Source organism: Diaporthe amygdali, assembly GCF_026229845.1.
Source record: "Diaporthe amygdali strain CAA958 chromosome Unknown NODE_18_length_871485_cov_64_394520, whole genome shotgun sequence".
Lineage (NCBI taxonomy): Eukaryota > Fungi > Ascomycota > Sordariomycetes > Diaporthales > Diaporthaceae > Diaporthe > Diaporthe amygdali.
The window spans coordinates 545,904-559,452 of NW_026517038.1; the positions used below are offsets into that span (position 1 = coordinate 545,904).

A 13,549-nucleotide genomic window follows, 5' to 3' on the forward strand; every position below is an offset into this window, starting at 1 on the left:
TTCAATTTTAAACTAACCACCTCGATTGCATAGTATAGGGAATATAACTCTTGATAGTAAAAGATTAACCAGTGGTATCGAAGTTTGTACACTAAAGAGGGTGATTTCAGTCGCTGAGCATCTTATATACAACTTCAGCCACCAAGCTTACGGCGGGCCTTCTCCCATCCACAAGGGCATACAGGTGTGTCAAAGCGCCGTGCTGTCTGAATTGCTAGATATGTCATATGTTTCAAGAACCACCAGGGACTTTTCTCAGCCCTATACATGCGTTGACTGCACATGCTTAACCGGTGGTGCAGCCGCCAAGACGAACGCTCTCAGCGTACATCTCATACGTGTCCGCGTTGGCAGCAGCCTTCGTGGCCGACAGAGCCTTAGCGGCTGTCGGACCATAGGCGTAGTCGGAAGTACCGTACAAGTGCGTCATCTCGTGAAGGATACTGCCCGCCTTGTCATAGTCGTCGCCTGAGCACTGAGATGCAAGCTCGGGGAAGTCCCAGAAGCCGTTGCTGGGACACGGCACAATCACGTTGTCGGACGGAACGGTATAGAGCAAAGCATCGCCGCCACTGCAGTCACCATAGATGTCGGTGCACGAGATTTCAGGCGACGTAGTCTGTACATTGGCCACATCGTTGTAGATGGTCCGGACTTTTGCTTCGTTCGAGGTAGATATGAACCTAGCGGGGTAGTCAGCAATTAACTCGCTCAAACCACGCAGGGAAGCTCGGGATCACTCACCAGGTGGTGAAGTAGTCGGCCGCGGACCCAGCAGCAGTGTAGGCGGCACTGGCCATTGAGATGGCATCGGAGACGCTGGTCTTCAGAGTGCTAGTCTGCGAGGTAGAGCAAGACGAGTACGTGATGGAGCGCCTCTGGATGCGAGACGAGACGTGAACCTCACGCTTGCCCGAAAGGTGCTGCCTAAATACGCGGGTATCAGTAAAGAGTCCGCAACGGCAGCGACTTGAAGAACATACTCCGCAACTGTAGCCTGGTCCGGGGTGACTTCCACCTCGCCGGATGTCACATCTTCACAAGCAGATAGCTCTCCAAATGAAGAAGGCGCGTCGGTTCCATTTGCGAAGCGGAAACCCTGAATGGCTGTGACCTTGGCCTGCGAGATGCCGCTGAGCTTGTAGCTCTTGGCTGCGTTGACTGGGACGGTGACAGTTTGGCCAGCCTCGATCTGCTGGAACGAAGAAGCAGCCAGGCCGGTTCGCTTGTAGTTGACATAGACGCCTTCGAACGGAAGTGCGTTGCCCTCTGCTGTCTTGTTAGCCAGTGTTCCGAATATGTAGCTCGACCCGTGTCTAGTGAATTGCTCTGCACACCTGCATCGGTTACCAAGAGGTCCTTGGTAGCGTGGTCACTGAACACCGTGTTGCCCTTAAAAATCGAAAGAGTCTCTTCGCCCGTATTTGTGACTGCGACGTTGACAACATGGTTATCTGAACTGGCGATCTCGACCGACAGAGGACAGGCGGCCGAGGCAGCACCGGCAAGGAGAGCGAGGGGAAGAGCTTTGGCAATCATGATGGACGGTAGACTTCGCGGATGGAAGCTGACTGAAGAGGCATCCGCTGAAAGATTCCATGATGCTGTGCAGAGACCCTCTTGCTGTATAAATACTCCATCGGTTCTGCTCTCTCCGCTACAGACATCTGTCCGATGGCAAGGGTGAAGATAAGCCAGGCCGGAGAAGTTCCCTCGTCAAGGAGGTGAACCTCCAAGAGCAACTACCAGGAGGCATCTTCCCACTTGTTGGAGAGCGTGCAGTGGACCGTCTAGTCTTCATTTGGAAGGAGGTCAAACAAGAGTATCCAAGACCTCTTGTCCCCTACTCTATTTAAGATAAGCTTCGGGAGCCAAGCTGCGTCAAGGAGGTGCCGAAGCAGGGAGGGTAGTAATGCATGCTGCGGACCTTCACAAAGTGGGTAGCAACAGTATTCTGGCCTCGGCAGGTGGGCGAGGGGAGCGGATATGTGGGCGGGAACATCCGGGAGTCGGTGCAGGTGCCAAAGTTCGCCGGCTTCTGCTAATTAAGTAGTTTAAGCTGACCTCCGACGGATGGCACGAATACGGTAGGTGTCATGGGAAACGAACTTCGAGTAACACATGAATAATCAGGGCGTAGTATTAAGGTCTCGCGGCCATGTCCTGGTCGTAATCAGTGCACCGTCTCGAGTCAGGTCTACCCGTTGGTGCCCCTTCAGCAAAAGCATTCTGGGGCCAAATGCGGATCCCATTGATTATGCAATGGGGGATGACGGCACCGGGGCGACGATGAATAATGAGTGAGCAGAGCGAGCAGATTCGCCCTAATCCAAGACTCCAGGTGCCAGCTATGATGACCCATGGTCGAGGCGGAGGGCTGTGAACTGAAAGAAGCACCTTGTCTGGCTGACTTGACACGCCAGTACTAGACCGGTACAAGTTTGCAGTACACCTTTTACTGTGTGTCTGTGGAGCCACACGACTTCAAATCTACCCTCCCTTCATACGGGGCGATTTGTGCTCCAGAGGCGTCGTCGACGGGCTCACAGGTGCACATGTCTACAAAGAGGATGTCTCGTCGGAGTGAAATTGACTCCTCAGGATTACTCAACGGCATTGACGTCGTCCCATCTTGCGAAAAGAGGACGGCCAGGGGCCTGGCTGATACGACAAGATCGATCTTCATCTACTTTAGCCTAGCGCGGCGCAGTTCAGACGAGCGCCCAACTTCATTTTGCGTCATGAGAACGTCGCTTTCTAATTTCAAGGTGGACTGCCGCCTGCATATGACGCAGGTGTAGCTCATGAAGGAATACAAATACATACGAGGGGGGCAGAGGCGTGATGTATCCGATTACGATCCTTCTAGTGTGTGCTGTCAGCCGTGCGATGATACATATAACTTTGTTGGAGAAGACGTATGGACAAATATGCTCAGCATAAGTCACATATCAAAATCAACTAGATATGTATGTTTCATACACTCTTGACTTAGGGGCAACTACTAACAAGTGCTCCCTTTTCACCCACCTAGGTTAGAATCCTGGCTATGAGGAGTCTCTAGCTCTTTTCCGCTCTCACCGCGACTAATTTCTGCACAATCCATCCGATCGGTTCCTGCGCAAGTGGCAGAAGTAAGTGTAGTCTGCTCTGAAAGTCCTTGGTCCCGTTAAAACCCAATGCAGCTCATCAGTGTGTTCGAGAACTTCTTCCCAGCCTCGTGACGAAGATTGCCGCCTCGTTCAAAAAGCTTTCCGCTTGTAAATACTGGCTGCATCATTTCGTAGATGGTTATAGTTACGCCTGCTTCCTCATTCCCGCCGTCGTTGACGCCCTTGTAGCCTTGAGACACAGTATGTTCAATGAACTCGTCCAGGATTTGGGTCTGACATGTGGCTTCAAGGGCGCCGAATCGGGATTTTCCTCCATCAATAGCCATCGGATAAGATCGCAAATGTAAGACCTGGTGCCGGAAAACCGACCTCCTAGTTCAAGACGCCGATGAGGCACTTCCAATTCATCTACGTACCGTGTAGAAGGAGATCATCGCATCAGATATTGAAAGTCCCCTGGTGTGCACTCTCGTTGACACGTCTCCGAATAAGCTTGCGAAACTGGTAGCTTGCCAAAGAGTTGTTTCGAAAATGGTCGTCTTCGACATCGTGGGAGTATAGCAGCTGTGCGATCCGCATATCTGACGCTTGGTCGAACTATTTACTAGGTTGGGAGCAGTCAATCGTGTTAGCGAAAAACACGACGGGCGGAGACCTGTCTCTCGTGGCGGCGTCATTCATAGTCATTGTCGATGGAAGTCCTGTTAAAAGCAAAGCTGTGCATACTCTGTGTTGACTCAGTAGTTAGGATACTAATATGGGGGCATCCAAGGCTGGCAAGCTTTGAGCAACCATTGTTTATCTAGCGGCAGAGGAAATGCTACTTGTCTTGCACGCCCGGGAATGCAATGGTCAGGTCGTGCAGAGCCGTCTAGAGGTCGATAATACGGGATCCGCGCCACGAAGACTGCTAGCTGAGCCCGGGAGGATGAACTCCTGTCATTATGCAGAGTCCTCGACACAAGTCTTCTGCTCCGGCAAAGGAGAAATCAATGTATTGGGACATGTAGCGAGGTCATACCGCCATTCGTGGACCGAACGCGAAAATTCAGCTGTAGAACCCTTTAGCAGCACACTGGAAACCATACGCCTTACCCCTATGCGATGCAAAGCCACAGTTTGGGCAATTAAATCTGCTAATACTCTCATTGGAGCATGATTAACCTAGTCGTGGACCGTCTAGAGCGTGCCCACGGACAGACATCACGGGTCAGACAGTATATGACAGGGTGAATACGAGGCTATTTCATTAGGTACTCATGAAGGTGCTCGGTTGTGCCAGTTGGATTGCTTCAATGGTGAGGAAGAAGATGCACTTTATCGTCTTTGATAGGTCTGGTCGTATTCAACCCTGAAATTGAATCATTGCTTGAAGTGACCCGATTTCAATCTGCTAGGGCCCTCACTTACTCCACCGAATTATTCTTCAAAATACAAACAGTGAACGACTCCTGGCCCGTGAAATAAGACCAAAGCCTTCCACAGGGTCGCTCATACGTATCCCTTGAATCTAACAGATAAATTTGAAACATCACCGACTATTTAAGAGCGGCCTATTTCCAACCAACGCACGTAATCTAAATGCTACAGACCAATTGACAGAGAATAGCATAAAGTAGGAGCAAACAGAAAATACACGCTTTAGGCAGCTATGGTCTCAAACAATGGGATCTTGTGTTCATACTCTGGCATATTGTAGTGTAAAGAGAACATGTCGCATTACAGTATGATTTTCTTTACTTTACATTTCTGTCTGTGATCTGTCATTGACCGTGTTCGGCCCCTTGAAGTACGCAGCCAGCCATGTCAGTTGTGTGATGTTCGCAGCGGTCACATCATATAACCAGAGTCATGTCATCAGTCGCAGGCAGCATCACAGATAGTCAGGACAGCCATTTTTAGGTTACCACGAAGATGTCATATCGCTACATTAGGGTCATGAGGAGAAGCTGTGTTGGCGCGACAAAAAGGAAAACAAGAAGACCACGAATAACAGGTGAAGCCTGACGTTTATACAGCGGACTCCTACAGCGGACTACGATAATAGGTACTGTATAAGAAGACTGCGCACCCCTTCTCCTTGAGGACACAACAACGTACATCAACTTGTTCTCGTCAACAGATCAGTGACCTAAAATCTCTCTGACCATAGACTCTTCATGGATCAGTCTCTGGACTGCCCGGACAGCTTCTTGCACTGAAAATTGACTGGTTTCCTTGTGTCCCTAATCAACCGCGCCAGCAAATACTCAAAATATCCTGACGACTTCGACGACAATGCAGATGAGCGAGCTGCTACGTGTGCAGGGATATTGAATATAAACCTCCCGTGCAGGGCAGTAGCAAGTGGGGAAAAGAAGGACATCAACACTCCATGCGAGTAGTTGAGGCTGGTGGCTGAGGGCTAGGGCGGCACACAGGCGGTTGGTCCCTACAGGGCCCATAGGAGCCCCTGCAGAAGCTCCCTTGTCGATAAGGCCTGCCTAACCTGCAGCTGCAGCCTCAAGGGCTCCGCCAAAGCTATCTTCGCATATATTATATTTAAATACAAAATTTAACTAATATTAATTAATAACAATAAATATAAATATAAATAATTAAATAATTAAATATTTTGTTATTTTTCATTTTTCATTTTTTGATAATACATTAATTTATAAATTAAATAAAAGTTTTAAGAAAATAATATAAAACTATAATAGTATAAATAAAAAAGACCATCTGTTTTAGTATTTATGAAGTTTAGGATTCCAAAATGAAAGAACAGTTTCAGTAATCTTCTTACTGTTTGGGTATGGGAACCCATGTCCTCCTGGTAGATATTCAATTTGCAAATGACTGGGTGGTAGCAACTTCAGGATATCCTCCGTCGTCTCCTCTCCAACCACGACGCCATCGTCTCGGCCGAAGAATACAAGCAATTTGGAGTTACACAGGGCAGTATCGGATCGTGTGCGACCAGTAATTATGTCACAAACCTTCCTCCACGAATCTTCATTCTGCAGCGGACCGTAACGACTGGTATCCTGGAAAGAATGAATGTGGCCTCGATGATGATCAAACTGCCACTGAAGGATTCCTTGCATGTTAAAGCTCTTTTCCACGCGGGACGGGCTCGTTTCCACTGGCACCACTCGCCTCTGATCAAGTTGAATGTCCAGGGCTGGGCCAAAAGGAGCTACTCCCAGCATTTGTCGTACTTTCTCACGAATGGATTCACGTGATGGTGCAAGTTCGGGCTGATGCATAAGCTGGTCATCGTAACCATCTGGTAGGTTGCGGAGGAGACCTGCCGGACCGAGAAGCACCAGAGATCGAATTGATGAGGGGTAAGCACCAGCGAATGCCAAGGAGATTGGACCGCCCAAGGAAAACGCGATGATTGAGAGATTCGTGCCGTTTCCCATCCAAGAGAGTGGCGATGACATGAGTGCCAAAAGCATCTGGGATGCAAACAACCGAACGTCGTGCCGACAATAGAGTGGGGTATCGCTATATCCTCGACCCCAGAGATCTAGCGACGACTCGGTTAGCAGTCTCATTGTTTTATCTATTGCCGGAGTTGATATGCCCATATCTTCGACGACATTACTCACCGAAAAGCATCACTCGGTGTCCAGCATCCACAAGCCCTTGGGCAATGTTGGAAAAAATCAAGCAAGGAGTGGCATCTCCGTGAACAAACAAGACCTTCTCCCCGTCCGCTGGTCCCCACTCATAGACTCGCATAGCGCCATAAAATGTGTCTATATCGCGAGCACCCGGAAGGGCATCAGGCGGGTACGCCATCGTGGCAGCCTCCTCGGCTGAGATGAAAGGTATCAGTGTTGCTTGAGGAGATCGAATCTTATCGGTCATCATGTAATAATGGGCGTCGGTGGAAGATATAATTGTAGAGGGACAAAGTTGATGAGGATAAGCTCATTCAGTCGAATTAGAACAGGAGCCGGAGAAACGCATATGTGCTAAAAGATCTGCTGTTGGCTGGGTTACGTATTCGAATTCAATGCGCGTTTAGGGATGTTAGTGTTTATTTGGGTGTGGGTTGCTTGCTTAATTATAGAAAGCAGCTAAAGGTTGTATTCCTTTAAGGCCTACTTATAGCTATAGACTTAATAAACTAATTACTTTACTATAAATGCTAATACTATTATTTATATACTAGCAGTTTTTTATTAAATATATATATATATATATATTTATAAATATTAAAAATTAACTTTTATAAAATTTAATTAAAAATATTTATTAAATATAAAATAATATTTAACTTATAAAATAATAATAATTTTTATTATTTAAATCTTTAATATATAAACTATATTATAAAAACTTATTATATAATATATTTTTAAATTAAATTTAAAATAATATAATTTAAAAATATAAATTATTAATTAATATAAATTAATTTAAAAATAATAAAATTAGTTTATTAATTAATATTTATAAAATTTTAATATAATTTTTATTTAAATATTTTTATTAAAAAGTTAAAAAAACTTTAACATTTTAATTTATATAATAATTTTAAAAATTTATATTAATATTAAATTAAAATTTAATTTTATAATAAAGTTTAATAAAATTATTTAATTTATTAATATTATATAAATAAAAAAATTATTTAATATTAATTAAATTTAATTTTTAAAATTTTATAAATATTTAAAAAATATTAATATTTTATTATTTTAATATATTTTATTTTTATTTATAATTATAAATAAATTTAATAATTTAATAATAATTAAAATTAATAAAAATATTAAATAAAAATTAAAACTTTTAAATATATTTATAAATTTAATAAAATTATTAAAAAAGAATTATTATAATTAATATTATTATAATTATTATTATTAAAAATAATTTATTATTAATATTATTATTAGGTTTTTTTTTTATATTTAAAATAATTTTTGTTAATAAACTTTACTATTTTTTTAATTTTTTTATTTTATTTAATTTTAAACTTAAAATTAAAGCTATTTATAGTAAATAAAATTTTAATATTAAAATATTTACTAATAGTTATATTTTTATTTTTATTAGCATTAAATTATTATTAAATATAACTTTATTTTAATTTTAATATTTTTAAAAAGTTTAATAAATTAAAATTAGTTATTAAAGCTTTTAAATATTTAAAGTTTTTATTAAAACTTATATAATTACTTTTAATATATAAAGCTTTTTTAAGCTTAAATATATATTTAAATATAATTATTTTTTTTATGAAAAATTAAATTATTTTATTTAATAGTATTTAAAATAAATATTATTTTATATAATATTAAAAAAATAAATTATATTTAATTCTACTATTTATTATAATATTAATAAGAGTTTAATAGTAATAAAGTATTATAATATATAAAAAAATTAAAGTTTTTATAATTAATAAAAGGGGTATAAATAAAAGGAATTTAATATAACTATATTAAAAGTTATTAGCTAATTATATAGTAAGTATATATAAATAATAGCCTTTATATATATATATTATAATATTATTAAAATATAATAAATTTTCTTATTAATAAAAATAAATATTAAAGCTTAATAAAAGTTGATATTTAATTTAAAGTATAATAAACATTTAAAATAATTAAGCTAAAAAATATACTTATTATATTTAAATCTTTTTAATTATATAATAGTTTATTAATATTTATAAAGAATACTTATAGTAAATATAAGTTTATAATTATAAATAAATATTAGTATAGTTGTTTTATAAAAAGTATATATAAATAATATTTAAATTTTAAATTAGTAAATTATTTCTTTTAATATTTAGCTATTTATAATTATTTTTATAACTATTAATTATTATTAGCTAAGTTATATACTTAAATATAATATATATATAGAGATATTAATATTTATTTAAGTATAAGTTGCTTGCTTAATTATAAAAAGCAGCTAAAAGCTATTTCCCTTTAAGGTTTACTTATAGCTGTAGGCTTAATAAACTAATTAGCTTACTATAAACACTAACACTATTATTTATACACTTGCTTTTATAAAGGCATTTTAGTTTTAAATAAATTATACTATTATTAATATTATAATTTTTCTTATATTTATTTAATTAAAAATTAAAACTATTTATTATTTATTAAATTTTTATACTTATAAGTAAATAAAAAACTAAAAAACTTTACTATTATAATAATTACTAGCTTATATAATTAAAAGATTATATTACTATATTTTAAATAAAATTTTATAAATAGTTTTAAATTTTAATATTTATAGCTTAGCTTTTTAATTATAAAGTTATTAACTTTTCTTTTAAATACCTCTCTAGCTTATTATAAAATAATATTTAAGCTTTATAGTATATAAGCTTAAAGTTTATACTAGTTTATATATATTTTATAAATAAACTAGCTTTTAAAATAAATAATAAAATTAATTATTATTTTAAAATATCTTTTTAAAATATATATTATTTTATAAAATTAATTTATAAAGTTTTAAATTTATAACTTTTTTTAAAAATAAAATAATTTAATTTTAAAATTATATATATATAAATTAATATTTTAATTACTATAAGCTATATATATATATATTAAAGTTATAATATATAGCTATTTAAATTTATTAGCTTTTATAAATAACACTATATTAGTATATATTATAATATTTATAATAAATGTTTTATTAAAAAAATATAAAAAAAGTAATACTTTTAAGTTTTACTTATTATTATAGAATTTTAAATAAGACTTTATTTTGCTAAGAAAAAGAATGAAAACGGAAGGATGTTTTTAATTATAGTTAGGGTTTTAAAAACAGAGAGCATTAAGGCTATAGGTAGTTTATACGTTTTAGCCCACCTGCAGTAACTTAACCTGCTTGTAGTGTTATTATATTATTAGTAAAATAAATATAATAATATTTACTTTTATATATAAATTTATTTAAATAAAAAATTATAAAAACTATTAATATAAGTAATAAAGTAAATATATTAATAAGTTTTATAAATATAAACTATATAAAATATATTTATTATTAAATAATTTAAAAGCTATTTTTAATAATAAAAAAAAAGTTTAATTAATATTTAATTAAATTACTTTATAAGCTTTAATTTTATTTTATTTTTATAACTTAATAATAAATAATATTAATATAAATATTTTAAATTAAGCTTTTAATAATAATTTTAAAGTTATTTTTTAATAATTTATTTAATTTTTAAATAATTTTTAAAACTTATTTTAATTATTATAGTTTTCTTTATTTAATAAAATATTTTATAATTAAATATTTATTTTATTTTATAGCTATTAAATTTAATATTATTTTTTAATATTTATTATTTTTAATTTAAAATAGTTTAATGTTTTTTAAAATTAAAATTATTTTTAAGTTTTTTAATTTAAAAGTATATTTTTTTAAAAAAAAATTATTATTTTTTTATATAAATTTTAAGTTTTTATTTAATTTTATTTATATAATTAATTACTTATAATATTTTTATTTTTAAATTTACTTTTAAACTTTTAATTAATATAAAATAATAAAATATTAATTACATATATTTATATTATTATAAATAATTTATTTTTAATTATTTTATTAAAATAAATTATAAGTTTAATATAAAAAGTTTAGTTTTATTTTAATTTATTTAAAATAAATAAAATATTATTATATTTAATTTTAAATATTAATAATAATTAAAATAATTTATATAGCTTATATATTATTAATTAGCTTTTATTATAAATATTATATTTTTAAAAAATTTAAATTTTTTTATATATTAATACTTTTTAAAGTTTTTAAATAAACTTTTTATAAAATAATATATTATTATTATTTTATAACTACACTTTTTTTTTTATTTAAATTCTTTTAATTATAAAAAAAGTTAATTAATAAAATTAAATAATAATAATTATTTTATAAGCTATAGCTAGCTAGTTTTATTTTACTTTTAAGCTATATTATTATTAATATATAATATTATTTATGTTTTAAATAATACTTTTTATTAATTATTTAATTATTAAAGTTTTTTTTAATAAATTATTATAATATTAAATTATAAAAATAAGTTTAATTATTTAATTTTATATTTATTAACTTATTTAATATAATAATAAATTTTCTTTTTATATTTATTAAATACTTATATTTAATATTTAGTTTTTATAAAATAATATATATAAATATACTTTAAAAAATACTTTAATTATTATTATAAGTTTAATATTATATAATTAATATTTTATTATTATAACTTTTATATTTTATATTTTAAATTAATTAAAATATTTTAAATAATTAATATTATTTTTATAAATATAAATTTATCTTAATTTTATTAAACTTTTAATAATTTTAATAATTTAAACAATTTATTATATATATTACTTATATTTTTAAATATTATTTAAATAAATTAGTATAAAATAGTTAATAGTATCTGTATATATATAAAAGTAGGTAAATGAAAATAAATACCTTTCCTGCTTATTTTTATTTTAATCTTTTCTTTTTTCCTTACTTATTATCTGCTTATAAATTACATTTATTTTATATATAAAATTATATTTTTTAAAAATACTTTTATATTATTTTATTATACTTATTTTAATTAAATTTCTTTATTAAGTATATAGCTTTATAAAGCTTATAAGTTTACTTAAATTATATAATGTTTTTAATTATATTTATATTTATTTTTAAAAAAAAATTTAATATATTTAAGTAAAATAAAGAAATATTTATTAAACACTGTATTTTATTATTTTTTAATTATTTTATTTTTTAATACTTATAAGCATATAATTAAAATAAAAATTTTAAAATATAGTATTAATAATATATATATATTAAGCTTTTCTTTTTTACTTTTTATAATATATTAATAATATAATTAATAATATTAATTTTATTTATAATATTTTTTATATAGTAAAAATAAAGTTTTATTAGTATTTAAAATATTATTTTTAATACTTTTTTTAATAAATAATAATATAATAAAATTATAATAATAATAAACTTATATTTTTTTAGTTTATTTAATAAAAAGTTAAATTTTAAATTTATTTAATTATTATTTAGTTTTTATTTTTATAAAATTCTTTAAATAAGAATAATAAATTAATTTTTTTTATAAAGCTAAATTATTTTTATAAAGCTATAATAAAAAAGCGCTTTTTTACTAATTAAATTATTAAATAATTTTAAAATATCTATAACAACTTTAATTAATAAACTTACTTAAAAGCTAATTATAACTACTTATATAAATATATTCTATATAGTAATAACTATTTTATTAATAAATACTTTAATTTTAAAAAATTGCTAAATATTTTTAATTTTTATTAAAAAAGGTAGTATTTATACTATTAACTAGTAAAAATCTTTATTTAAGTATTTTATAGTTTTACTTTTATTAAATAAAAAACTATTATAAAATTTATTTTATTTTTTTATTTTTTAAATTTAAATAAAAGATTTTTAAAGCTACTTTAATAACCTTAAAACTATAATTAATAGTACTTTATACTTTAATACTTTAATTAAATATAATAGTAAATTTAATTTTTTTATTTTATTAAATAATTTTACTTTTATTTAAAATAACTTTTTAATTTATTTTTTAAAAAATAATAAAACCTTTTTTTTATAATCTTTTATAAAATTATTAAGTTATTTATCTACTTTTCTTAAAAACTAGTTTAAAAGAAAAATATTAAATTTTAATAAATTTATTACTTTATTCAATAATAATATTTTTAAAAAGTAAGCTTTATTTAAATATATAATATTTTATTATATAATTAATATAGTATAAAAAGTAAGCTATAATATTTAATTAATAAAAAAAGATTTTAAAAATATATTTTACTTTATTTATTATTTACTTTTTAAAAAAGCTTTTAGCTTAATATAGCTAAAGTAGTATTATTAAAAAAAGTATTTATATTTTAAGCTATATACAAAGGTCTAAGCAAAAAGTACATCGCTAAGGAGCAGGGGCTACTGTACTAGCAGGGCAACAGGGTTGGAGATAACCCTTGGACACCCCCTATAAGGAGGGTGAGAAAGGGGGGTAGCTCTCCAGGTTAGACCCTGACACCCCCTCTCCCCTACCCTAGTGAAGGAGTGTATAGTAGCTATAACCCTAAGTTAGATTTCCCGCTTAACTAGACACCCCTGCTCCTTGGCAACATACTTTTTGGCTAAACATCTGTATAGCTCCCTTACTATTTAACCTTTTTATAAAAGGCTTTTATTGTATTTTTATAGCTATATAAAACTTTAATTTTAATATTATTATAAAACTCTTTAATGTTAAAATAAATATACTATAGATAGAGATTTACTTATTAAAAAAGTATATTAATAAAGCTTTATTTTATATTTAAAAAACTTAAAACTTTAATATTTAAACC

At 30.7% G+C, this 13,549-nt stretch overlaps 3 protein-coding genes across 3 annotated transcripts; all 3 read right to left on the bottom strand.

Annotated features, from left to right (window-relative positions):
- Positions 1 to 286: 286 nt before the first annotated feature.
- Positions 287 to 1,539, bottom strand: J7T55_004118 (deuterolysin metalloprotease; the record flags this gene model as incomplete). Its single annotated transcript, XM_053144797.1, has 4 exons — positions 287 to 683; positions 745 to 927; positions 984 to 1,269; positions 1,338 to 1,539. 4 exons carry the CDS (start codon positions 1,537 to 1,539, stop codon positions 287 to 289), a joined length of 1,068 nt encoding a protein of 355 aa, XP_052992618.1.
- A 1,630-nt stretch (positions 1,540 to 3,169) lies between these two features.
- J7T55_004119 (uncharacterized protein) lies at positions 3,170 to 3,661 on the bottom strand (the record flags this gene model as incomplete). The annotated part of the gene is made up of 2 exons (XM_053144798.1): positions 3,170 to 3,463; positions 3,530 to 3,661. The coding sequence occupies 2 exons, from the start codon at positions 3,659 to 3,661 to the stop codon at positions 3,170 to 3,172; spliced, it is 426 nt and encodes a 141-aa protein (XP_052992619.1).
- A 1,701-nt stretch (positions 3,662 to 5,362) lies between these two features.
- J7T55_004120 (uncharacterized protein) lies at positions 5,363 to 6,971 on the bottom strand (the record flags this gene model as incomplete). The annotated part of the gene is made up of 3 exons (XM_053144799.1): positions 5,363 to 5,592; positions 5,899 to 6,627; positions 6,710 to 6,971. 3 exons carry the CDS (start codon positions 6,969 to 6,971, stop codon positions 5,363 to 5,365), a joined length of 1,221 nt encoding a protein of 406 aa, XP_052992620.1.
- Positions 6,972 to 13,549: the final 6,578 nt, after the last annotated feature.